This window comes from Perca flavescens, chromosome 12, assembly GCF_004354835.1.
Source record: "Perca flavescens isolate YP-PL-M2 chromosome 12, PFLA_1.0, whole genome shotgun sequence".
Lineage (NCBI taxonomy): Eukaryota > Metazoa > Chordata > Actinopteri > Perciformes > Percidae > Perca > Perca flavescens.
This window is the reverse complement of record NC_041342.1, coordinates 14,870,060-14,894,711: the sequence shown is the minus strand read 5'-3', so window position 1 is coordinate 14,894,711 and position 24,652 is coordinate 14,870,060. Positions and strand designations below refer to the sequence as shown.

The 24,652-nt window shown below is 39.1% G+C and overlaps 2 protein-coding genes across 2 annotated transcripts; one reads left to right on the top strand and one right to left on the bottom strand.

Annotated features, from left to right (window-relative positions):
• Positions 1-631: 631 nt before the first annotated feature.
• Positions 632-9,000, bottom strand: LOC114565930 (desmoglein-2). The gene is made up of 14 exons (XM_028594276.1): positions 8,729-9,000; positions 7,909-8,025; positions 6,533-6,688; positions 6,283-6,424; positions 6,025-6,188; positions 5,568-5,702; positions 5,272-5,457; positions 4,867-5,144; positions 4,584-4,726; positions 4,268-4,495; positions 3,448-3,678; positions 2,987-3,114; positions 2,534-2,866; positions 632-2,417 (listed from the first exon to the last, which is right to left on the bottom strand). Exons 1-14 carry the CDS (start codon positions 8,780-8,782, stop codon positions 1,371-1,373), a joined length of 3,342 nt encoding a protein of 1,113 aa, XP_028450077.1. The 5' UTR covers positions 8,783-9,000; the 3' UTR covers positions 632-1,370.
• A 3,119-nt stretch (positions 9,001-12,119) lies between these two features.
• dsc2l (desmocollin 2 like) lies at positions 12,120-21,849 on the top strand. Its single transcript, XM_028594278.1, has 17 exons — positions 12,120-12,466; positions 12,697-12,787; positions 12,915-13,123; positions 13,219-13,317; positions 14,181-14,336; positions 14,714-14,858; positions 14,956-15,110; positions 15,236-15,370; positions 15,548-15,733; positions 15,959-16,206; positions 16,402-16,544; positions 17,229-17,450; positions 18,866-19,087; positions 19,290-19,405; positions 19,559-19,882; positions 20,284-20,494; positions 21,360-21,849. The coding sequence occupies exons 1-16, from the start codon at positions 12,404-12,406 to the stop codon at positions 20,476-20,478; spliced, it is 2,709 nt and encodes a 902-aa protein (XP_028450079.1). The 5' UTR covers positions 12,120-12,403; the 3' UTR covers positions 20,479-20,494; positions 21,360-21,849.
• Positions 21,850-24,652: the final 2,803 nt, after the last annotated feature.

The following is a 24,652-nucleotide window of genomic DNA, read 5'->3' as shown; positions in this document are numbered from 1 at the left end:
CTTGTTAGCTCCATAGTTAGCTCACTCACTTGTATCATCCTGTTTGGGTTCTTATTCACAATAATGACCGCCTCTCTCTACATTATCGCTTACATAATTCTGGCACAATATAAATTAGAAACACATTTAACATTTTACAGATTTGGCACTTAGATCTTTTGGAGTTTACACTTGGCTTATTGTAAAAGCACAACTAAAAAACCCACACATATTCCGTAGAAATAATAAAAAGAGTGCAACAATAGAATTGAGAATTTGTGCAGTATTCTCTTCTTTGGCTTATAGTCTGATGACTTTATTGTCTACTGATAAGAAACAGTCTACTCCCTTCTTGGTGCACTATATCATTCAAACACTTTGGTTATCTGTCCATTACAAACAGCATTTATCTATGTTCCAGTATAACTCAGCAATCTAAAAGGTCAGCAGAACGGTTTATGGCATGGCGGAAGCTAAAATATTCCAAAATGCAACCAAAGCATTTTTACATCACACCACACTATGAAAATATAGTACCCAGAGCACTGTTCCAAGCCTATATGGATACATGCAACATTATAGTAACTACATTGTTATACCTAGACTTTAGTCACTCTCAAAATAATTGTGCTTCTCAGACTAACAATTTACAGTATAATTAGAGTAATTTTTATAGGCAAGTGACTGAAGAGCTCTATGCTGTGTTGTTCTAATCTAGAAGAGCAATAAGTAAGATTATATCTGCCCCACAGCACAGAGTGAAATAAATAATATGTGTAAGTAAATATATGAGTTTATTAAGAGTATTAATCCGTACCAGTGACATGATTATTTGTCAGGTGCTATGATTTTGCATCCATTATAATAACCTTGTGAGCCTTTAGGAGCATCTAGCTGACACTTGCATATAGCTGTAATCAGACATGTAGGGGCAGGTAACCTTTTTGTTTATACTGTTAAGTTCTGTTATATTTACTTTGGCTGTTCCTGCACTGAAGCCATGCAGTTTTCTACCTGAAATAAATATAATGGTTTTAAGTCGTTTGGTGCTTAAATGGGCATTCTTGGGACTAGACAAAGAGGGGAATTACATTTTGCTAAGTATTGGACATGCAATGCTTTTTTATGGCCATGAGAGTTATGTAGTCAATGCCATGTGTTACATTGAGCAGTAGTGTTATCACTAGATGAGAACAAACAGTATTGCCCTTTTGGTTAAGCAGACTAAAGTATGCTTTTTACCAGTTTACCACAATTTATCACAATATCTATCTGTATGGCCATCTACTGTATGTATTTACATACTGTAGTATATTTTAGTATACTGAAATATATTTCAGTATATATCTAAACTAGTGTGACTAGTGTATATGCTAAACAAAAGGGCTGCTTTACGCCCTTGTACTAGATTCAATATTCCTCTCAGTTACAGAGACCTTCTTACGTTGCACAACCACTCTCTGGCTTCCTTTCAATTTGGGTGTGGCGGTCACAGTAAAGTCCTCATTTGATCCGGCAGAACCGCGTGAACCCAGTGAAAAACTCTCAGTTTGAACATTCAAACCTTGACCTCTTACCTCCAAACCCTGCTCTGCAGACCTATGTCCTGTCTGAACAAAGCCCTGTGCTAAGTGCGCACCTTGCTCTCCCCCTGAGGACCCGTTCTCCACCACTAACACCTGTCTTGACCTGGAGTGGGTTCCTTGTGAATGGCCTTGTGCTACCTGCCCTGTCACTCCACCCATTCCTACTTGCCTATCTACAAGGACCACACCATGAGAACCTTGCAGGCCACCAACCTGCACCATCCCCTGGCCACTTTGCAGGCCACCAACCTGCACCAGCCCATGACTTAGCCCAACTTGGCCTACTTGACTCATTGCCTGCTGGGTGCCCCCTGACACAAGCACCATTTGGGGCTTGGACTCAACTACATACATGGGTGTGGCAGCGTAGTACATCGTGGGCTGCTGTATGAGCAGCGTCTGACTGGAAATCCCACTCTTGTCTTGGACATGTACGCTGGGAACGGTGTCTGAACCCTGGGCTCTCTCAGTGATTCTCTCCTCATGCACAATGGTGGAGCATCCAGACGCTACATTGGAGGTGTTGAGGGTGTTGATGTTGGCGTGGTCCCTGTCCCTGATTTTTGTGTGAGTATGGACATATGTGTTGGTGGAGGGCCAGACAGGAGACACTGGTCTGGGTGGAGAGATAGAAAGCTCTGCTTCCACAGACTCCGTTACCAAGGTCGACCCCTGACAAACCTCAGCCAGGGTTTTGAATTTAGGCCCGAGATCATTGAGGAACGCAAGGTCATTGTCATTCTCAAGAAGGCTGCAGCAACCTATAGAACCTGCCAGGGACTCTTTACCCTCATAGTCATAGACCAGCAGAGCGTCCTTTTGCTGGGATTGGTGTGCAGCATGGTTGGCTTTCTGCAAAAAAAATAAAACCAGAATATATTGTTGTTACAAACTTACAATTCACAATGTTAGGCTTTTGTTAAAAACCATTAAACTTGGATTTTGTATGTGGTGTTTTATGTACTCACACTTGAATAATACTCCTCCAGGAACTGATCAGATAGAGCCATCCCATCAAAGGCCCCAGCCCTGTAATGGGAGAAATTATTTTCTTGTCCGGTCATCATCCCAGCATTACTGTAGTCAAAGCCCCCCTGCCAACCGGAATGGTTATATTGGTTGTACAGGCGCATGTCCTCGGCTGTCATGGTTAAAGTATTTAGGCCCGTGCCTTTTCCCCCTGCTGCAGCTCCAAAGTCATTCAGTTCTCCAAAGTTCCCCTTTCCCTCATAGGTGTTGATGTTTTTGGCATTCATTGTGCCACCATCAACTTCCACTGGGACATGTAGAAGAGGTACTTCCTGTGGGGAAAATGTGAGATCCCATCAGAGATGCAGCATTTTGGGCACATTTGGTTGACACATTTTAAAACTAAATATATATAATTATTGTATAGAAGTATTGTATGCTAATCAAAATACCTTGTCTTCTCCCTGTCCCTCAGTGTGATATGAGATGAGCTGTTGCTTCGTATCATATGGTATGGCCTTGAAATCTCCAATAGCTGCTGCACCTCCACACAGGCAGAACAGCAGCAGAAGGGGCAACACTGAAAATACACGTTTCACACTATGTCAAGAGAAAGTCTTATGAAAGTCTGTACTGGTCAGGTTAAAATAAAGTCCACCGATCAATCAGTGAATTACTTTCATTCAATAGAGGGATAACACTCATGGGTAGACAACAGATCTTTGTGTAATGCATGGTAGAGTCATGATCTGCTTCTTTCAAAAAAGTCCAGTGATCCACCCATTTTTCTTTTGTAAATGTCTCCAAGCATGCTGCAACATGTCAGGTTAGGCAACCATGTAGAGGAAAGTAAAGGATTCTTATCAAAACAGCCAACCAGGAAGAGAAGGAAATAAGGATTAATCTTACTCACATAGCAGAAGCAGCAGTCCCAGGAGCAGAAGCAGGACACCTTTAGCTCCAAAATCCACAGTCTTTGCAGTGCGCTGCGTACAGGTTTTAGTGACATCATGGCAACTACACACAATTACGTCCATCATCTGAACATCAGCACATGACTTTCCCTGCTGGTCTTTGATCTCCACTGCCACTTTGTACGTGCCTGGCCACAAGTTGGCTTGGTCTCGCAGAATGGCTGTGGTTTCTAAAGAAAGACGAGAACTACGTTTTAAAATGTGCTGTGGGAGTTATAAAGAAGTTTGTTTGTTTGGGTCTTGTAATATATGACAGTGCTTCCTTTCTTTATACAGACGTGATAAAACAAAGATGGACCTTTTTACCTAGCGACAATTACTTGTTATGGCAGGAAAAATCAGAGATAAGGCTAAAATAAATTAAAAAAAATAAATAATCCATGCCGGTGATTAAAGATGCACAATAGTATTTCCCTGAAACTAAAACACCTACATTATGTTGAATTCAGTAAAAAAAGTTAAGTGATTTCCAATTAGTTTTGCAATTATTCTATGTGCAAAACACCCCTGGCTAAGTGTACTTGCAGCAACTTTACATGTTTATATTAAAACACAGAAATGTGTACCATCTGAAGCAAATTAAACATATACATTGTAATGACCATAATCTGCTTGCAAATCTAATGTGGAAAAACTAGAGCTGAACACAACATTTGTCTAAAATTGCCTCTTTAATGTAAACCTTGAAGAGCACTAAGACCGAATGCCCACGTAACGCAAATTTGCTGGAAAATTGCCAAGCCCTAATTGTAACCTTACCATTAAGATACTCCACTTTCCATCCTCCCTGGCTGCTCCCCTGAATCACAGTGAATTCAAATGGTGCAGAATTGGGGAACTTGTCTTCGTCTACGGCTGTGGCGTAGATCACACTATGTGCCTCCTCGAGGCACATGGTCTGGATTGTAGTGGTCAGTTTTGGACAGTGATCATTAAAGTCCTCCACCTGAATGGCTATGGTCCCTGTGGCAGTTTTTGAGGAATCATCTGAAAGCCAATCAAAAGAGTGATTATTATTAAACCTGTTGTGCACCATATCAGCCCATTGGAGAATCATTTTTTTTACAGAACTCACCATTGGAGATGCATATAATTTCAGCATAATATGTTCCATTGATCAATAACTTGGACTCTCTGTCAGGAAGCTTATTCAGCTTGATCTCTGCCGTCTTTTCATCAACAATCAACCAGTTGCCCTCATCTTTGAATTTAGCATACCTATAAATATGAAAATCCATATATGGGAGGACAAAAAAAAATGCTATTTATGTAAAATACATCAAAGCAGAGACGCAAAGAAAGATATCTATACATCTGCTGTTTAAGGACTTTAGTGATCTTTCACTATGTGGCTGTACCTTACGTTGGTGGCTGTTTTTAGCGTGTCACTGTCAATAGCAGAGTAGGTAGTGATAACTTTGTTGATGAAGACGGAAGACTGGTCCTCAGAGATAGTCACCACTTTGACACTTGGTTGGAATCGGGGGCCTTCCTTCTGATTGATCACATTGATTTTAACAGGGTATGTTTTTGGGATTATAGGCCCAGTCATGATCCCACTGCCAAAATTATATGCTGCTTTGTTAGAAAGAGCCACTTCCAAGTTAAGTGTCTTTAGTTCCTCATAGTCCAAGGCCTGCAAATTAAAAGAATAATACACAGGATATGCAGTTAGCCTTAGCTTTTGTAGTACTATTTACTCTACTCATGGAACCACACTGTTGACAATTTCAGTCCATCAAAATTAAACTACACTCTTTTACCTTGTGAATCATGATAATTCCCTCATTGGTCCGATTATCAGTAGTGATAGTGAAATAGCCTGCCTCATTCCCTGAAACGATTTCATACACAGCCAGCCAGTTTTCAGTGTAAATCAGATCCATGTCAACGGCTTTGATCCTCATCACTTCCACATTGACAGTGTTCTCCTGCACACTCCCTTCATACTGCAAAATAAAAACACACAAAAAAGTTACTTTAGAACAACATTATTATAAAAGCCAATTAAAAAAAACAATACATAAAGTGTTGGTTTTGGTAATTGTGTCACACATACGGATTCTTTTTCCAGGGTTGGAATATTGTCATTTATGTCCAGAATTTTGACCACAATTTCTCCGGTTCCTGACAGTCCTCCCGCTTGTCCACCCATATCGGATGCTTCTATAGTCAACGTATATGTATCCTGTGTCTAAAAAAAAAGACCAGATTTACAATGCACCGATTAATACATTCTAGTTTTTAGTTTCCAGTAAAAGTCGTTGAAAATCAATGTGATTCAGTCTCAATATTTTGTTAAAATTGCTAGAAAAATGCACAAAATGCTACTTTCTCATTGACAGTGATTCAACAGGTGGAACATAGAAGTTGTTTTCATAGTGTGAGGATTAGAAATGGTCTCATCATTACTGTGTGATACTGATCCGATACAGTGTTACAAGTTGAAAGCTCTTCCAATGAATATAATTGGTTGTGCTGGACGACAAGAGAAGAATTTCAGGTCAGTGCCTCACCTCTCTATCTAGAGTGCTCTGTCGAACAATGACCTCTCCAGTATCAGAGATGATGGAGAACATCCCTGCTGTGCTACTCTGCCCCACAATTCTGTAGACAATCTTGGAGTGGGCTGTGTTCTCTTGATCAGCATCAGTTGCTATCACTTTCATCACAAAAGTACCTAGGAATCAACAGAGCGAATTAAATAATACATCAGTTCATTGAGTGCAGGTACAACTATATTTGCCTTCACAAATACACTTGTCTTAAAATACCTGCTGCACTTGATTCATTGACATATCCAACTTGCTGTACTTTAATGATCGGTGGGTTGTCATTTACATCCAAAACAGTAATATGAAGGTCAATATCCTTTTCAGCAAGGGTCCCATCAGTGAATTTTGCCAAGCCTCGTAGCTACAAAAAGAGAAATCAGAAATACGTTACCATTTCCTCAATGTACAACTTGAGGGTATGACTTTAAATGCTTTCAATTTTACACACAGGATGTTTAAGTGCTCTTACATGATAGGAGGAGGTCTCCTCTCGGTCCAGAATGGAAAAGATTTTCACAAAGCCAGTGTCACGGTCAATAGCAAATCTACCAACAGGGGACTGGTCAACACCAGGCCCCGATAGATAATACCATATTGTGGTGTAGTTCTCCTTATCAGAGCGAATCTGAAAATGTTTAAAAACAAACACAAAATAAATCCACCTGATCTGGTAAGACCTTACAATTACAATTAATTCAATCAATTACAAGGAAAAGTGTATTCAGGTTATTTACTGTCAATTTTATTATAAAATAATGTATTTCATTTTTTCACACAACTGTATTCTATCAGTCATAATTTCAAATGAATGCTACCTGCATTCAGATTCAATTCAATTTTATTTATAGTATGAAATCATAACAGAGTTATCTCGAGACACTTTACAGATAGAGTAGGTCTAGACCACACTCTACAATTTCCAAAGCCCCAACAATTACAGTAATTCCCTCAAGAGCGAGCATTAGCAGTGGCTATTGCGACAGATCATGTGAATGCAAGCATGTGGCTTAACATGCAGTGGCGGAGGTATAGAACTAAGCGCATTTGCTTAAGTACTCACTCTGAGGTACTTGTACTTTACTATACTCTACTTTATACTTCACAACATTTCAGAGGGAAACATTGCAACTTTCACTTCACTAGGCCTACATCTATTTAAGAGCTATAGTTAGTTACTTTTAAAATTAAGATTTTTTACATACAAAACATATGATCAGTTTATAAAATATGATCTATTGTTAAGGATTCAACTCCCACAAGTACGTGAAATAGTTCAAATTAGCTCCACCTAGACCAACTAGAACATTAAAGTACAATTTACGTTTCAATACATCAAAAATAATGATAAAAACTAGGCTAATAAAAATACTATAACACTGATAGTAGGTACTGTGCATTAGTACTTATACTGGATGCAGTACTTTTACTTGTAATGGAGTATGTTTATACTGTGATATTGCTTTTAATTACGTAGATGTTTTGAATACTTCTTCCACCACTAATGATATGTACTTAACTGAAATATGGCATGTAACCAGTTTTTGCTCTGATGAGTACAGCCAGCAGTGTCTGTACTAACTCATTATGAACATGGAAGTTTGCCAGTGTCATGGAGCGGTTCTTACACACTCCGTAAACTGAAGACTTTGATCAAACAAAAGTTGCCTCGGGATAAAACCAGCGAGGGGGGAAATACAATCAATGTACTGTAACTACTGCAAGAAATGGAATGTTGGTGTGCCGACATTCAATGTCTGCATGACGTTTTAAATAAGTCTAAAAAAGAATTAGGATATTCAGTTTTAATAAAATGCTTTAGAAATACATTTTAAAAAGTATACACACTCTAGCGATATGATCCAAGGTTGTGTAATCGTGGTTCTCCACGAGCTGTCTGGGAGCTATGATCCATTCTCTTTTCTGTCTGTGAAAGCCTTTTCCTTCTGCCCCCACAGGAACGAGCTGCAGGTAAAGAAAGAGGGAGAAAAAACGCGATCATTACTAATATCTTCGCATATTACTGTTGCTCCTGAGAAATAGGCCTACACATGACCACACAAGTTTACCCAGCCTATTAATTTTCATCAGGTTAGGCACATTGGCGATCTCAGAGATCTTTAAAACTAAAAATAAAAAAACTTTAATGTGTGCCTACAGCAAATTGACAATTTTAATGTCAATAAAATGGCCTGTTAAACAAAAGTACAGAATGCCAACTTTAACTTTCGACAATCTACATGACTTTACGTAACATAAAAACGATTAATATCATTAATAGTACAATATACATATTTAATTGTCACAAAGCTCCACAACTCATATTTATCAGGGATAATCGATATGTGATTATGACTTGATCAAGACTTGAAAAGTTTCCCCCTCATCTGGTATGGGAAATAATGATGGAAAGCTGCTTTACTGAAAAGAACATAACAATACATAAAGAAACCTCCCAGCACAAAGTGTGTGTCCATGTAGACTGCGGATTTAGTTTTTCTTTCCAATCTTTAGCTTTAGCATACCTACCCGACGACTTTAACTACGCTTTGCCTACAGACAAACAAATCCGGAGAGTTTAATCTCTCACCAGAGAGCCACACCTGTGTAAAACGTCGACACTCTACATGCGACAGGGAACATCTAACAATGGGGATCGTTTACTTACCGTTATTAAGCACGCCAGCAGAATAAAAAGGCTGCATTTCAGCAGTGGAGCCATCAGGCTTGAAAAGTGTAAACTTTCTTAATCCGCCTCTTGAGGTGAAATCGCGTCAAATCTAGCTTTGACTGTAGTCGTTGGTTCCGACTTTGACCCTTCGGAGTGGAGGAAAAACTTTTACAGCGATAGGCGGTCCCCTCTCTGTCTGATTGCTCACCAGCTACTGATAACAGGCGGAGAAAGGGGGTGGTTATGTCCACTGTGTGCATATAGCTGTAATGTGTGCAGCCTATTGTCTTTGACAGTGCAGGAGAGAAAAATAAATCACTCCAGTATTGGCAACAAAATGTGTCCAAACCTGACAGACATTTTTAATGATCAATCTGAATGTTTTTTTTTTTTTGTGTGGATAAAAACAAGGCTTAAAATAAGTTGACTTTTTGACTTTGCAGTATGGGATTACATCTTTTTATTTGTGATTTTATGATGATATGATTTTAAGAATTAAAAAAAACTATTGCCCTTTCAGACCAACTTCCTCACTCATCTGTAAAACTTCCCCTGTGCCTGTGAAATTCCCAAAGAGTGCAGCACTCATAAACATTCAGCTGCACAATGGACTGTGTGTGTGTGTGTGTGTGTGCATGTAGTTGTTGAGTTAGTGAGTTTATGTTGCCAGGATACATAAAAGTTGTACTCCCCATGGTCAAAGGTGCGTGTGGGAGAGGAAATACAGTACCATTTTTTATCTTGCCTGATTAGGCCATTAGTTTCTACAGCAGTTATGACGTATTAGTCTGACAGTAAAGCTCACAATTCACTGGAATTTTGCAACCTGTGCATTATATTTTTACTCACAATGAGAGAGCAATATTGTATTGGTCATTGACTTTCTCAATCAGCGTCTATCAGAAATATGAGCACAAAGGTGATTGCGTGGAAACAACGCTCCCATATGAAGACAAATCCTGCATGATTTGCACCTCAGATAAAGAAATACTTGTGCTGTGTCAGATTGAAGCTAGCAACTTTCTTTATCACGGTCTCAAAGTTATTAATTTAACAACATTTTTTTACTAATAACTTTACATTGGGCTTACAGTACCCTGAAAACGCAGAGAGAGAGAGAGAGAGAGAGAGAGAGAGAGAGAGAGAGAGAGAGAGAGAGAGAGAGTCATGCCACAAGAGCTGGGTGTGTCACGACTGTCCAGTTTGAGTGACCAAACCGCTTTGGGAGAATGCAACATTTGAAAGTCCTGAGAAAGATTCATTCTAACAACACTGCTCAAATAACACCATCCTATTGGTTTGTATGTAATTTGACAGAGCAGTGACTGTATATGCTCAGGTATAGGTTCAGCATATCAGTAATTAGGAATTAGCTGCAATCATGCAATGTCTTAGTTCATATTAAAACAGTATGCTATAAGATCTTTCAGTAGACACATGACAGCTGAATTAAAATATAATATAGTAAACCATCCAGCTCAATCAATCAATCAATCAATCAATCAATTCTGGTTTAGATGCACTCAGTTGACATTTTTTTTAGATAAGCCTACATAAAACTGTGGTCTAATATTACAGCTCTGCATTAAATCCTACCTTCGGGAGGTTATAAAGTTCAGCTTTTTTTGAAACTCTGTTAGAGAGGTGTTGAGTCAACTTTATTTAATGCTGTCAAATTGTATTGTTTCATAGGCCTACTAAGAGGTTTTTTTAAATATCTTGTCCACTCCATTTTTAAAGACCAGGGTAATATTACAAACACCTCTCAGTATATAGCAGTACAATTCAAAAGCGAAAAAGTACCATGAAGTCAACATCTCTTTGTTTTTAACTAAACTTGAACCCACCTTCATTTAGGTAGTATTGCAGGGCTGTCGTAGTAGACTGTTAACATAGGATATAAGATAGGCGTGCCTGGCTGTAATACACTGGTAACTTAAATGGTAACTAGCAAGCATATATTTTGTGACATTTGATTACAAAAACAATGAATGCAGTTTAATCTGACAAGTATTGCAAATGACGCACTAATAATCGGACAGCTATTAGTCGTCACATTGTTCTCTCGAAACACAAATACCGGTACTGTGAATATGACATGAATGTTCCGCCCTGCCTCTCGCTGGCACTCACACAGCAGGAGTGGAGAGAAGGGTGGAGTAGTTGCATTAGGCAAGACACTTCAGGCATATGACAGGTTCATAAATAAGAACTGTCTCAGCTTTTTTAACTGTCAACTATGCCATCTGAAAGTGAGCACACACAACTTGTTGTAATCATGTAGGTGGTTTGCTCCATCTAGCTTTCACAACATCATAGTGACACACCTTGTGTAATACCTGGGAAAATAATAACAGTACTGAACATGGGTGTTTAAAAAGAACACACAACCTGATAAAATATTTGTTAGCTTCCTTCAAACTGTAGAGAAGTCATTAGGTAATGCTTTGGTTATTTACAGGATCTGTAGTGACTGATTTGAACACAGTATATCACAATGAGTGCAGTGTGGGAGGGAGAGGTCAGACATCCTGTCACCAATAGAATAGGCAGAAACACAATGAGTTTATCTGTTCAAACATACTTATTATGTGTACTATATGAAGCCTGAGTACAGTAACTTTCATTTTAGTGTTGGAGTGATATATTTTAGCTGAGTCTGTTTTGTATTTTCCGTTAAGACTCTTTCATCATGTCTACACCCATGACTCACAGCAGCGCTAGTCTTCCTGACATTTTTCTCACCTTTCCTGTTCCTGCAGCCCCACGTAGTCTGACTTCCCTATTCACTTTTAAACCAGGCCTACCCCATTACAGTAGATCCAACTGGGACATGGTTTAAAGGACACAGGCCCAGTGTTGCTGGCTTTGACCACTCTCCCTTTTTATCAGCCGTTTATAGAGATAGTGAGCACTTCGCTGTGGGAGCAGAGCCTCCCCCACAGCAGGCTTCATTTAGCACACATTCCTGTGGCGTTAAGTGAGAAAAGCAATGCTGTTCCTCCTAACAGAATGCTTCATTGGAGCTGCAAAGGAGAGAGGAGGGGCACGCAGGGGTCACTATCTGTGTCATCAGACAAACAAACAAGGATAGCGCCAGACAATTCTAAAACATGGACACTTCCTCTGTGGCTTACATAACTTAAAGCACCTGCACAAGATTTATAGAAATCAACATAATATACATGCAAGTGCTTTTATTATAAACATTTGTATATCATATAGTACAACAATAATACATTTCCATGGGAAATGATAGTGTTTAGCTTGGTTTTGATGTATTAGTGTAGGCTATAATGTATGACAGAATAACTTTAGCTAGGAAGAATATTTAAGCAATATTTCCCCCTGCTGGCAGAAAAAAATATATATAAATGCAAACTTTACGAGTTGACATGTTCAGTATGTTACAATAGCAACACAACAATGAGCACAGCCCAAAGGTGCTTTCGCCTGCGGAGCTTATAGGGAGAGTCTGGGTGTGGCAGCCAAGGTGTGTCTGTGTTGACTCACGGCCAGTAGCGACAGATAGCTTACCGCGGCTCAGTGAAGTCTGCCTGTCCTTTATTCAGAGCACTTGTGCAGGAATTGACAAGTTTCTTCGTCCGACGCCGACACAAATCCATCAACTGTTGGACGATTCACTGTCGGTGGAGCTTCCTCCATACGGACATGGTCCATGAAAAGTTTTCAAACATGGCGAACGTTTTAATTTTCAACATTTGCCTGGTGGTGGTAAGTGCCTCCATTTGTGTTTGATATCCTCTGATACAAAAGTATTTACCGATACAAATGTAACGTTAGAGCATCGTGTTAAAGCTTCTAACTTCTGTCAATACTAAAGAGAAGTAGCCTATTGATATGATGCAATTGCTATTAGTGTAAAACTTTCCATTCTTTTTTTTTTTTTTTATTTTTCGATAAGCCTATTTGAAACTCACTTTAAGATCGACTTTTTACTTCAGATGTTGTCCCGTGTGGAGTCGTGTTTTATCCCGAAGTCTCTGTACATAATTGTGCCCGACACAATTCCTACTGGATACAAAATCGCAACAGGTAGCCTACTGCTCTTATTATTTGTTCATTAATTATTTATGGAACAGTTTTCTCCATTCCAGGTTGACTCGCCTTTTGTTTTGTAGCCGCCTTTTACCTTTTCCACTGTCCCTCTCTTGGTTTTCAGTTGAAGTTGCCGACTGTGATACCGAAACAATGCAGTTAACTTTGGAGGACCGACGTTTTACAATAACGAGTAATCGAGCAATAGTAGCTGTAACGCCTGTATCAGTGGCACCAGGAGGGCGGACATTTTCTGTGTGGGCTCGGGACAACAGTGGACTGGAAAGTGAGATGGTAGTTCACCTTGTCCACAGTGCAATACGGGAAAAAAAGGTAAGACTATGCATGCTTTTAACAGTTTATAGCAGCTTAAACATGTCAGAAGTACCTTTTTTTTGTAACATTCCTGACCTGTTTGCATGTCACAGCCCACAGGCTTTCTGAAGCGCTCCAAGAGACGTTGGAGTCCTCCACCCTTCAACATTTTAGAGAATGATGAAGGACCTTTTCCAAAAGAAATTAACAAGGTAATCTTAATCTTGAAAATATAGATAAATTATAACCTTGTAGTGTATTAGGTTTACACTAAATGGCCTTTAAATCTTTATCACAGCATTTGCAATACAAATCCACACATTCTCTTCACTTTCCTGTTGCTGCACTTGCCCCCCTCCCCCCCAGACACACCTGTTCATTACTTTACTTACCACCATGGGCGATTTTAGACCCTTTTTTAATTTCATCTCATTTCATCTTTTTTAATCAATTTAGTGCTTCAAGTGAGTTACAAAGTTGTCTGTTAGTGACAGAGGACAAACAATTACAGGTTCAAAGGGCTTGTAACAGCTTTAATATCCTGTGTCACTGTAGCCAATGCTATGCACCTGTAACCATAGATATAGATGCCTGTAACCCAGTGAAGGGTCAACAGAAACATAGTTTTTTGCCAATCGGAGGCGGTCGTGCCAGACACCGGCCTTTGGCTGAATCTAATCTGTCAGAGGGAGAGCAGGAGTGTGGTTGTGAAGTTTAACATTGCTAGTCCCCACAGAAGAAGTTGGTAATTTCAAGGCGCAGATTAGAACCCAAATTGAAAAGTAAGCAACTAAAGTTGCTGAATGTTAGAACACTGTGTCAAATGGGTCATTATTACTGTGACTTATAAAGTGTCAGGTTTAGTTCCATCATAGTGTTATTTATTAGTGTCAAAAAACTTTGACATTGTTGTTCTAGCTCAGAGGTTATCGTGCACTGTATCCCTTAAAGGTTTGATCCTAGAATCGCCCCTGCTTTCCACTGACTTTATGCAGTGATTAATTCCTTTGATATTTTTATACCTTTATACCAGTTTTTTTGTTATCATGTTTGACTTTTTTGGTTTCTGTTATAGATTATATCGGACTCGGAAGCCAAGTACCAAGTGTTCTACACCATCAGTGGACCTGGTGTCAATCAGAATCCAGTGGGATTGTTCAGTCTGAACCCTCAAAGTGGGATGTTGATGGTGAACAGGCCAATTGATCGTGAAGAGTTCCCATCGTTTATAGTGAGTGTGAAACAGGCCAGCGACTAATGATTATTTACCTTATCCCTTATTAATCTCATCATTAACAGAAAAGAATGACTGTCACAATTTCCTAAGGCCCAAGGTTGGACCTAGGTACAGTCATGTTTGGTATTTTTGCCTAAAAAAAAAGATTTAAACTGTTGATATTAACAGTTTTGGCTATAGTGTGAAAGCAGAATGTTTATTAAGTTGATTCGACCCTTAAGTGAAATCATTAATATTTGACATCGCAGTACATCACACTTTAAATGACTAGTCTGACATTGAAAATAAACGAAACCATATGATATGCTCACACTTTCTTGAGGTATTTTTGTGTGGGTTAAACTTGTAAAATTGACTTTGTTTCATCACAGTTAACAACCAGAGTTTTTGACAGACTCACAAATAAGGAGACAGACTTACCTTTGGACGTCAAAGTAGTTGTAGATGATGTGAATGACAACGCTCCAACATTCGTAAACCAACTACAATTCACTGTGCCAGAGCAAAGCGTCGCAGGTAAAACAGATGAACACATAACACACACCAGTAATCCTCAGTTTTTGACTTTCAGTGTGGCTGATGATAAACTCAATGGTTATGTTTTACACCACAGGGACAGTGGTGGGGAAGGTGAATGCTACAGACAGAGACCTAGCAGGAACCATCCACACCAAGATCAAGTATTTTCTCACAACTGGGTTAGACCTGTTTGCCATCAACTCAGAAACGGGTGTCATCACTACAGCAACTAACACCCTGGACAGAGAGGTGAACACCAGCACCAATATATTGTGATTTACTCTGAAATACAATTATAAAATCTTGATCTCTTGCCTCATCTTAACATGTTATTTACCTTTTTCTGGTATCATTTTGTCACATTATTTCTTTAGGCAAAAGACAAGCATTTGGTGACAGTAGTAATCAAAGATATGGACGGTGCAGTAAATGGCCTTTCAACCACAGGAACAGCAACCATTACTGTGGGAGATATCAACGACAACGTGCCCATTTTCACAAAAACATCCGTAAGTGATTAGCGATCACTTACAAAAAGATTGCACATCTTGAAATGATGTCTTAATGTTTTGTGACTATAAAATGAAACCCAACAGGTGCATGTTATATTAAGTCTTTACCAGTGTGTTTTAAACTGGTTTTACTGTTATCTGATTTAATAAGTAACAACGTTTTCTTTCCTGTAGTATGCAGTTGATGTCAAAGAAAATGAAAGTGAAAAACTCCTCCTCCGAATTCCCGTTGAAGATAGGGATTTAATAAACACACCAAACTGGATTTCGAAATTCGTCATTAGTAAAGGAAATGAAAATGGACATTTCAGAATAGATACTGACCCCAAAACCAACGAGGGGCTTCTGTATGTCTCAAAGGTGAGTGAGATTTCATATTATTTTTCATTTTTTTAAATCAATATGTAGTTTTGTGTATCTGCTTTTTAGGGAGCCTATTGTAACATTTTGCCAGGGACTGCAGATGAAAACTAGCCTTTTGGCTAAACCTGGCATATTTACAGAAATGTTTATTAATATGCACTGTCCCTGTCAAAAATACATATGAAAACATATGATATAGAGAGTCCTTCCCTGTTTTTCCAGCCCTTAGATTATGAGCAGAACAAAAATGTAAAGCTTGAGATTACAGCACGTAATCAAGCTGAGCTGAGTGGCACCACGGACCAATTGAGGTCCATCCCTGTGGATGTCAATGTCCTCAATGAAGATGAGGGTCCAGCATTCTCGGCTCCTACTATCCGCTTCACTGTCAAAGAGAACACACCAAACGGCACACTGATAGGAAGTTACATAGCTACGGATCCCGAGACCAAGAGCAGCAACGGCATCACGTAAGCATTCTTATACTTTATATTGGTTTTAAAACAATTAGCTTTCCTATGTTACAATATGGCTGATAACAGACACAATTGCAACTAAATCTCAAGATCCTAACTCAAGTACAGTATATGTTACTTCTCACAAACACTGGAGGGCAGACTTTCACTGCTGAAGAATACACAAGTACTTTTTCCACCCTCTCTCAGGTATTACAAGCTCACAGACCCAGCCTCCTGGATCACTGTCAACAGAAATAATGGAGAGCTGAGAGTGGCAAACACAATTGACAGAGAGTCAACGTTTGTCCAAAATGGAATTTACAACATCCCCATGAAGGCTGTTGATACTAGTAAGTTGCTTGTGAAGGCTAAACATTTCCTTTTAATGACTTCTATGAGCCATAGACTCCATTATGACAGAAAAAAACATACTTATATTCCTCAGATAATAGCATAAGCTCAAGTACATCTCCTGTACTTCCATAATACTGCTGAACCTGATTGACTGATGAAGAGGCCTCAACCCTGCGCTGTTGATTAATTCCTGACTCACATCTATTACTGGTTTTATAACCTCACTGTGTTTCCGTTGGGTTTGGCAAATATACATCAAACTGACACCAAGAACTGTGGTATGGGAAAGCGTGAAGTATGCATGCCAAATTAACAGACACATCACCACTTCGTGCCTTTTGATGGTATTGTTAGAAAGTAATCGGGAACACCAGCTCCACCCTCAGCAGTATCTGTCTGAACAAACAGCATGTCCTGACTTTGTCTCACGTGGGAACACCTGTTATTACGATGTGATGTGACAAGTCATTTCGGATGACTCACAATTCTCTGATGTGATGCTGAAAATTGGCCTCACATCCCAGATGCTTGTTAGAATTTAAAATGTCGTCATAATTTACACCCAAGTGATGGCACAATGCGACCAACTTGGTCTATCAAGTTATTTTTTTTTCTCAGTGTCAACATGCCTTTTTACTATTATCTTGAATCATTTCTAATGTAATTCCAATGTATTTCAGGCTCCAAAACAGGAACAGGAACAGTCATTATTGTGGTGGAGGATGTCAACGACAACGTGCCAGTGATCCCCACCCCCGAGATGGTGTTGTGTGAGAAGGAAGGAGAGCTCGGCTCAGTGCTGGTTGTGGCTGAAGACAAAGACCAGAAACCCTTTTCTGACCCCTTCAGCTTTAGTCTGCCACACGGTCATGATGGCAAATGGTCCTTGACAAAAGTTAATGGTAGGTGGTTGTACCTTTTTATTTGATCTACATCCTTATAAAGAATGTCTTTCAAACTAAATACAAAAAAATTGTCGAGACATTAACAAACATTATTGAAAAATCTGTAAAAGAAATGTGCAAACTACTCACAGCATAAAAAAAGTTTCAGTTATTCATTGAAATGTTTAGGATCTCCAAAAATTTTTATTTTTTTGCACGTTTGTGTGAATAAACCACTAACACAATGGCCAGTGAATGAGCCAGAGTCAGGCATAAAGCTTGACTGATAATTATGTTTTTGATATGTGGTGGATGAGAATTTCCGATCATTTAAGTAGGTAGCAAGAGCACACTGTAACAATACACAATTACAAGTTAAAGTCCTGCATTCAAAATCACATGTATGTATGTATTACAGAAGTATCATCGGTAAAATGTACTTATAGTTTCAAAAGTAAAAGTACATGTCATGCAGCAGAATGAGCTGTACATTATATATATTACGCTACTGGATCATTATCATTGATGCAGGTAGTTTACTTTATATCATATTTTAAGAGCTTATTTTATGTTAGCTGTCAAATAAAAGTATAGATATAATCAAAGAGTAAAAACTACAAAAAATGCCTTTTAAATATAGTAAAGTTAGACGAATAAATTAGCAGACAATGGAAATACCCAAGTACAGTACTTCTGTAAATGTAAGTAGTTACTTTCCAGCACTAGAAAGATATTAGAATTTTAAAAATCTGATAACTATATATTAGACAATATATTTTTAACATAAATGCAAAGCATAACATTTTTTTTTACCTTAATATGTACTGAGTGGGACATTTTACAGTTGAAAAACAAACTTGTGCTCCCTGGTGGACAAACTATGTAATGTTGACTGTTTCTAAAGTGCTGCAAACATACTGTATCTTTTGTATGGTAATTTCTCATTAGGCGACACATGTGCTGATACAATATATGTATGATAAGATATGACATAGACAATACTATTTACCTTCCACTTTATCAGTTGGGCTCTAGTATGTCTTTGGGACATACAGAGTATACATCTTGATTCTTTAGACATAGATTTTTTCTGTATTGGCAATGCATTAAATAAGATGTTGCATACTGACTGTTTTGACAGTGTTTGCTGATGTTTAAGTGGGTGTAGAAGTCATTTTTATTCTATGTGTGATTGCAACCAATTTGTATGCTGTGTTCGAGTTTTTGTTTGTTACAGTGGGTGAATATTTTGATATAAAATTACATCTTCAGGTAAAGTTTTTTTTTTTTTTTTTTTAAACATCATAATGAACACTTACTTTTATCTGTCCTGAAAAAATAACTTTAGTGTTCTGCACAGTGTTGTGTTGCTATTTCTTGGAGAAACTGGATAAATTACTCTTTATAATTTTGTACACGTGTTTCCTCCTCAGGCACAGCAGCTATGTTGCGGCACATCCAAGAGCTCCCCACAGGAATATACCATGTTCCCATAGATGTTACAGATCTGCAGGGCTTTGGTAAAACACAGACAGCGAAAGTGAGGATCTGCCAGTGCAGGAATGGAGCCTGCTTGGCCAAGGACCACTCTGTGTCATTAGGGCCACTGGCTTTACTGGCTATGCTGTTGCCTCTGCTCTTCCTCCTACTGCTCGGTGAGTCCCCCACTGCTATACTATTGCCAGCAGAATTGTGTAAGCTACGCTGTGTAGATAATAAGCAGAATTTGTGTGCTTAAGCATGTAAATTATAATGCCATTATGCTCACTCTTATACCTACCATATGTGAAGTACTGTTTGTTATAAAATGCACTCCTTGTGCTTTCATTTTTAATGTACTATCTTTTGTTATTGCAGGCCTACTGCTTGCATTTTTCTGTGTGACAAAGAGAGAGAAACTAGAATTTGAAGATGTAGGAGACAGTGGTGGAATCCTGCTCAAATCAAACACCGAGTCCCCAGGGGAAGAAGTGGTAAGGACATAATAATTAAAGCATTGCCTAGGCTCATACTCTTGTAAAAAAACAACATATTTTAACTTTTTTTCTTCTTATTTTTTGCCTAATTTATTTAATTGTTACTCGATTGCTCTTTTTTATACCGGTAAATGTTGTTTTTCTCTACAGGATTCAAGCCTCATCACTATTCCCACTACTGGGATTGACCAAGCAGTGAAGGGCTCAGTGAAGGGAGTGAATGCAGGATGGTCTGGGAACAAGAGCTTCAGCACAATCGGAGGCCAAAGCACACATGGGAATGGGATGCATGGGGCGTCCGGTGTTGTCACATCCGATACGCAAGAGTACTATTCTGGCCAGTATGATAACCAATTTGGTACTCAGTCTGGTCAGTTTGGTATGGGTAGCGGTATAAACTTTGACAACAGATACCTTGCCCAGGACGCAACCTTTCTTCACAACTGGCAAACAAACGGCCGCTATATAAACCAGGTAATGTTGTTTTATTGTAAAATTAAAAAAAAGTTGGGGGGTGTCTAAGAGTGGAAAGAAGCACAAAAGTGGGAGAAAGTGTCAGAATGAAATGTGTCCAGATGTGTACACCTTTCATTCCCTAAGATGTAATAACTACTTGGTTTTCTGTAAGAGCTTAGCTAACTCTCACGTGTAATATAATCTTGATCTCTAAGCCATAATAGTATCTTCCGTAAACTTTATTATTTCTCCAGGTCTTGGTGAGAGAAATTGTTTCTCTATGTAATGTCGGACTTCCAGTCATATCCTGAGCAGCTTTGTGTTATTATCACATTGTGTAGTATCTCCCCTCCTATCGCTCAGGCTTAGTCCACAGCGAGTAACAACACGCTTCCTCTCCCTTCCATTCTGTCTTGCAGAAGCTGGCCTATTTTGGAACAGAGGATGGACGGTACGCAGATGACCTCATCCACTCCTATGGTTTTGAGGGGGCGGGCTCTGCAGCTGGCTCTGTGGGATGCTGCAGCGACTTTGGTGACAACGATAACCTTGACTTCCTGAACGCGCTCGGACCAAAGTTCAAAACTCTAGGAGCTGTCTGCAGAAAGAATTGAACAATGATGCTCAAAAGTAAGGCATAAAAAAAAATTTGGTTTGGTTCCGGTTGGTTCTCAGTTGAGGTCATGGGTCAGGAGGGAATTATTAAGTGGCAGCAAGGGATAGGTAGGAATTGGTTTTTATTTTCCTTTACAGTAGCGATGGATACTCTATTTTTTCATAACATAGCCTACCTGTACTCCCAGCAGGTTACACACACACACACACAAAAATTAAATGTTACTAATGAAGGCTAATTAAAAACTAACCGGAGCCCGTCGCTGGACGCACTGGAGGACAGAGACACAAAGTAAACCCACTTCTCACTTGATTTATGACCTCAGTAAACATTTTCATAATGGGTTCATGATCTCAATTGCTAGTTTTAAGTCTTCTGCAACACAGAATGATGTGATTGCCAGTGAAAATGTGTAACGTAACGTGGCTCCTCCCTCACTCTTCCCTCTTGTCTAAAATCGTCACATCCGCAACCAGGATGGCTGCGCCCGTAACGGCAAACACGACAACTCATAGCAGATCTCCACACACCAATGGGTGACGTCACACATGCTCTGTCCATTAATATTAACAGTCTATGGTTTAGAGACGATGTGACCGGCAGGTAACGTCAAAGGTTAGCTGCTACCGTAGCAGAGCTGCAAGGAAACGCTGAACTGAGCTGTGTGTTTTCAGTGTTAAACACTGCTGCAGGTATTCATGCACGACTGATGACAAATTATAATTCTCCTCAAACTTTTTATTTGTGTATTTATTTCATTTGTATTATTTCTTCCCCAAGCTCATAAAATAAATTTGGGTCGCACATAAATTGACAGGGTTGGTCTGAAACAAACAAATTTCTTTTTATGCCTAATGATGTTTACTTTTCACTGTACAGGATGTAGACAGGCCTGGGATCTGAATGCTTGGTATTCCCCCTGAACATGAATGAGAAAAAGAACAAGTAGATGGCGTCAGTGTGTGCACACTGCTCTGCTATCGCTTTTTGTTGTTAGTTTGTTTTGCTGCTTTTTGGTAAATGTATTCTGCACTGAAAACTATGCAGAATGCTGTCAGTTGTACATACTTTGTGCCGTGTGTTACGTGTTTGCCTTCAGAGTCTTGGTTTCCCATCTATCATCCATTAGCCATACTTGCTTCACATTGTATAAGAAGGTTGTGGGATTGTTATATTGATCGTTGTATTGAAATATGCAGTGAAGGGCTGCAGGGTTTTCTATCTATTGTAAGAGTAACAGAATTGAGTATTTTGGTTAATCTGTGTTCACAGTAAATGATACAATTCTGTATTTTTGCAATTTCTTGCTTAATTTAATAGTTTTGATGCCAATTTTTTTTAAGAAAAATAAAACAAGTAAATACCTAAATCAGGGCTTGACATTAACTTTTTGAGGCACTTGTCCTTCGGACAAGTACATTTACGTTTCACTTGTCCGGGTAAAGATTCATCATTTTATAAAAAAAATTGTGTTTTGCTATTGCAGAATTTGAACAAACCGTTCAAATACTTTGACTATTGACTCAATATCTCAAAGTCGATACTTTGAGATATTGAGTCAATATATTGAGATTGTAAGTCAATATTTTAAATGTTCTTATTGGTTTGAGATTCTTTGTCAATATTCTGAGTTACTAAGTCAATATATTGAGATACTAAGTCAATATTTTGAGTTAAATCAATATATTGAGATACTGAACAATACAGTGAGATATTAAGTCAATATTAAGATACTAAGTCAATATTTTGAGATAAATTAATATATTGAGATACTAAGCCAATATATTGAGATTCTAAGTCAATATTTGACATTTTCTCATTACTTTGAGATTCTTAGTTTATATTCTGAGATACTAAGTCAATATTTTGACCAGAGGTAGTGGTGACTTGAACTTCTACTATATCTAAAATAATTTTGTAGACCTAACAATGGATTTTGCCACTAAATGTTGGTGTTAACTTTTTTTATACAATTTCACAAATTTCTACCCGGCAGAGGCTGATTTACCGAAAGGATCCTTTTAAAAAGGTGTAGCTACTTTACAGTTGATTATTACCTGATATTTAGGGCGTTTTCACACATGAAAGTCCGAACCAAGGTCCGGACCAAGGTTCATGTTTTTGTTACATTGTATACATTTGATCCGGTAAGTTGTGGTTTCACACTGCAGTTTTGCAAGCGCACTAAAGATCTATACGTGACAAACCTACGTCCTGCCGTCATCACATACGTGAGCTACGTCTCCAGATACTTCTAACTGATTGGTTTGTTGAAGGGCTTCCTCGTCCTCTCATATCCTCTCTCTGTGTCGGAGTTTTTCCAACTGACTGCTGCTCTCCCCCTACTGCCGCGGCCCTTTTTGTTTTATTGTGATGTTGAGAAGCAAGACACGGGAACTTTCTTTCTGGAGCATTTATTCAGAGACAAACTGAAACCTACGCTGTACATTTACCACTTAACAAATAAACTGCTGATGTATTCTCTGCTCTGATAGCCGACAGCTGTCTTCTCTGAACGCATTCACCGTCACTCTCTCTCACTAAGCACCTTAAAGGAGCTTCCCCGGTCTTGTAACACAAGGAGAGCCTGCCAGAGCTTCTTGTATTTCTTCCAAAAGTCCGAAACATCCAAAAAAGGCTTTCACACTATAAACGAACCGGACCATGGTTCAGTTTGGTCCGGACCGAGACCACCTCTTTTTATCGGACCAAAATTTGGTCTTTTGATCCGGACCGCGGTCCGGGGGAGGTTTCACACCTGTAATTTTGGTTCGGATCAAACTAAAAAGTCCGAAAGTCCGGACCAAACGAGGTATGTGTGAAAACGCCCTTAATCTGCATATTATTGCTATATTATTTTTTTTCAAAAAGGAGCAAAAAAAAAAACGACATAATAGAACGGCTTGTTTATTGCTAAGGCAACATTAAATCATTTTAACTTATAAAAATAACTTATTTCACCAGTAAGTTCCTGTTAAACGACAAAAACAACCACTGGATAGGAAAAAGGGTCTTTTACAACAACTTTGAATGCAGCACGACGCTGGCGGGGCGAATTTCAAGTGAACGCAACATCTGTGTTTTTTCGACAACAGCAGCTGCACACTGTCATATGTTCCTCTCCAGTGAAATACAGACACACTTTTACACTGTTTAGCTGTCAGCATTTTAACTGTTTACTCCAGCTGCTAGCTAACGATAGGCTAACGTTACTTGCTGTTGAGTGTAGTGTAAACTAGCGTAACATGCGGCGATGTTTAGGTTGCCTCTAACGTCAGTTTTCGGAGCATCCGAGAGAAGCGCAGGCATTTCAGTGGCACCGCGTTCCAATTCGGTCCGGTAGATATCGGTCGTTAAGGCACCTGTACCGTATTAGCACCGGGTCTCTCCTTTTCTGTCAACGATGTGGCGAGGAGGTAACGTTAAGGCGGAGTTAGTTAGCAAGCTAACGTTAGCTAACTAACACCGGCAGGTTCACCGTGCTTTCATGCTGCATTGCTTCCAGAGAACGAGCTGAACAGCGGGCTGGGTCTAACGTTAGCGGTCCGCTGACCGGGATTGCGGGGGAAAGAAATTATCGTTTCAAATCGGTAACCTAGACGTAATGAGTGGCGCATGACGTGAACTAACATGGCATTTTAGTTTGTTTGAGTTTTAACTTGTCCAGTGGGACAAGTACATTTCTCTTCCACTTGCCCTACAAAAAATCCACTTGTCCCGGACAAGCGGACAAGCCTTAATGTTGAGCCCTCCCTAAATGGTATAAGACAATAATAAAACTGCCTTCTTTAATATTTTACATGAACATACTTCATTTCAAATTGCATGCTTAAAACGTTTACCAGTTTTAAACAATAATGTTGATTGTCTTTCACTGGTTTTCCAAATCATACAGTATTTCTGTGCAATCACATTCCTCTGCAGCTCTTGACCATTGATTGGGCGTAGTTTCAGCCCTGTGTGTCACCGAGGTTGTTGCAATATACTGCCAGTAATCACATGAAAGTCAACGCGAGGGCGAGAATGTGATGAGTAAAGTATAACTGACACACCCTAGAACTGAATACAAGACTGACTAGACACGAGAAGAGAAGAAAAAAAAAAGAAGCTAAAAGGATCAGAAAAATGTCCTCGATCCTGCAATGAAATCTTGATATTCCCATACGTGTTTA

Coding starts and splice junctions, on each gene's coding strand:
- LOC114565930 (XM_028594276.1), bottom strand. CDS start 8,782: ATGGCTCCACTGCTGAAATGCAGCCTTTTTATTCTGCTGGCGTGCTTA. Junction 6,189..6,282: donor CAATGAATCAAGTGCAGCAG/GTATTTTAAGAC, acceptor GTTGATTCCTAG/GTACTTTTGTGATGAAAGTG. Junction 3,679..4,267: donor GAAAGTGGAGTATCTTAATG/GTAAGGTTACAA, acceptor GTCTTTCTTTAG/AAACCACAGCCATTCTGCGA.
- dsc2l (XM_028594278.1), top strand. CDS start 12,404: ATGGTCCATGAAAAGTTTTCAAACATGGCGAACGTTTTAATTTTCAAC. Junction 15,734..15,958: donor GGCTTCTGTATGTCTCAAAG/GTGAGTGAGATT, acceptor CTGTTTTTCCAG/CCCTTAGATTATGAGCAGAA. Junction 19,406..19,558: donor AGTCCCCAGGGGAAGAAGTG/GTAAGGACATAA, acceptor TTTTCTCTACAG/GATTCAAGCCTCATCACTAT.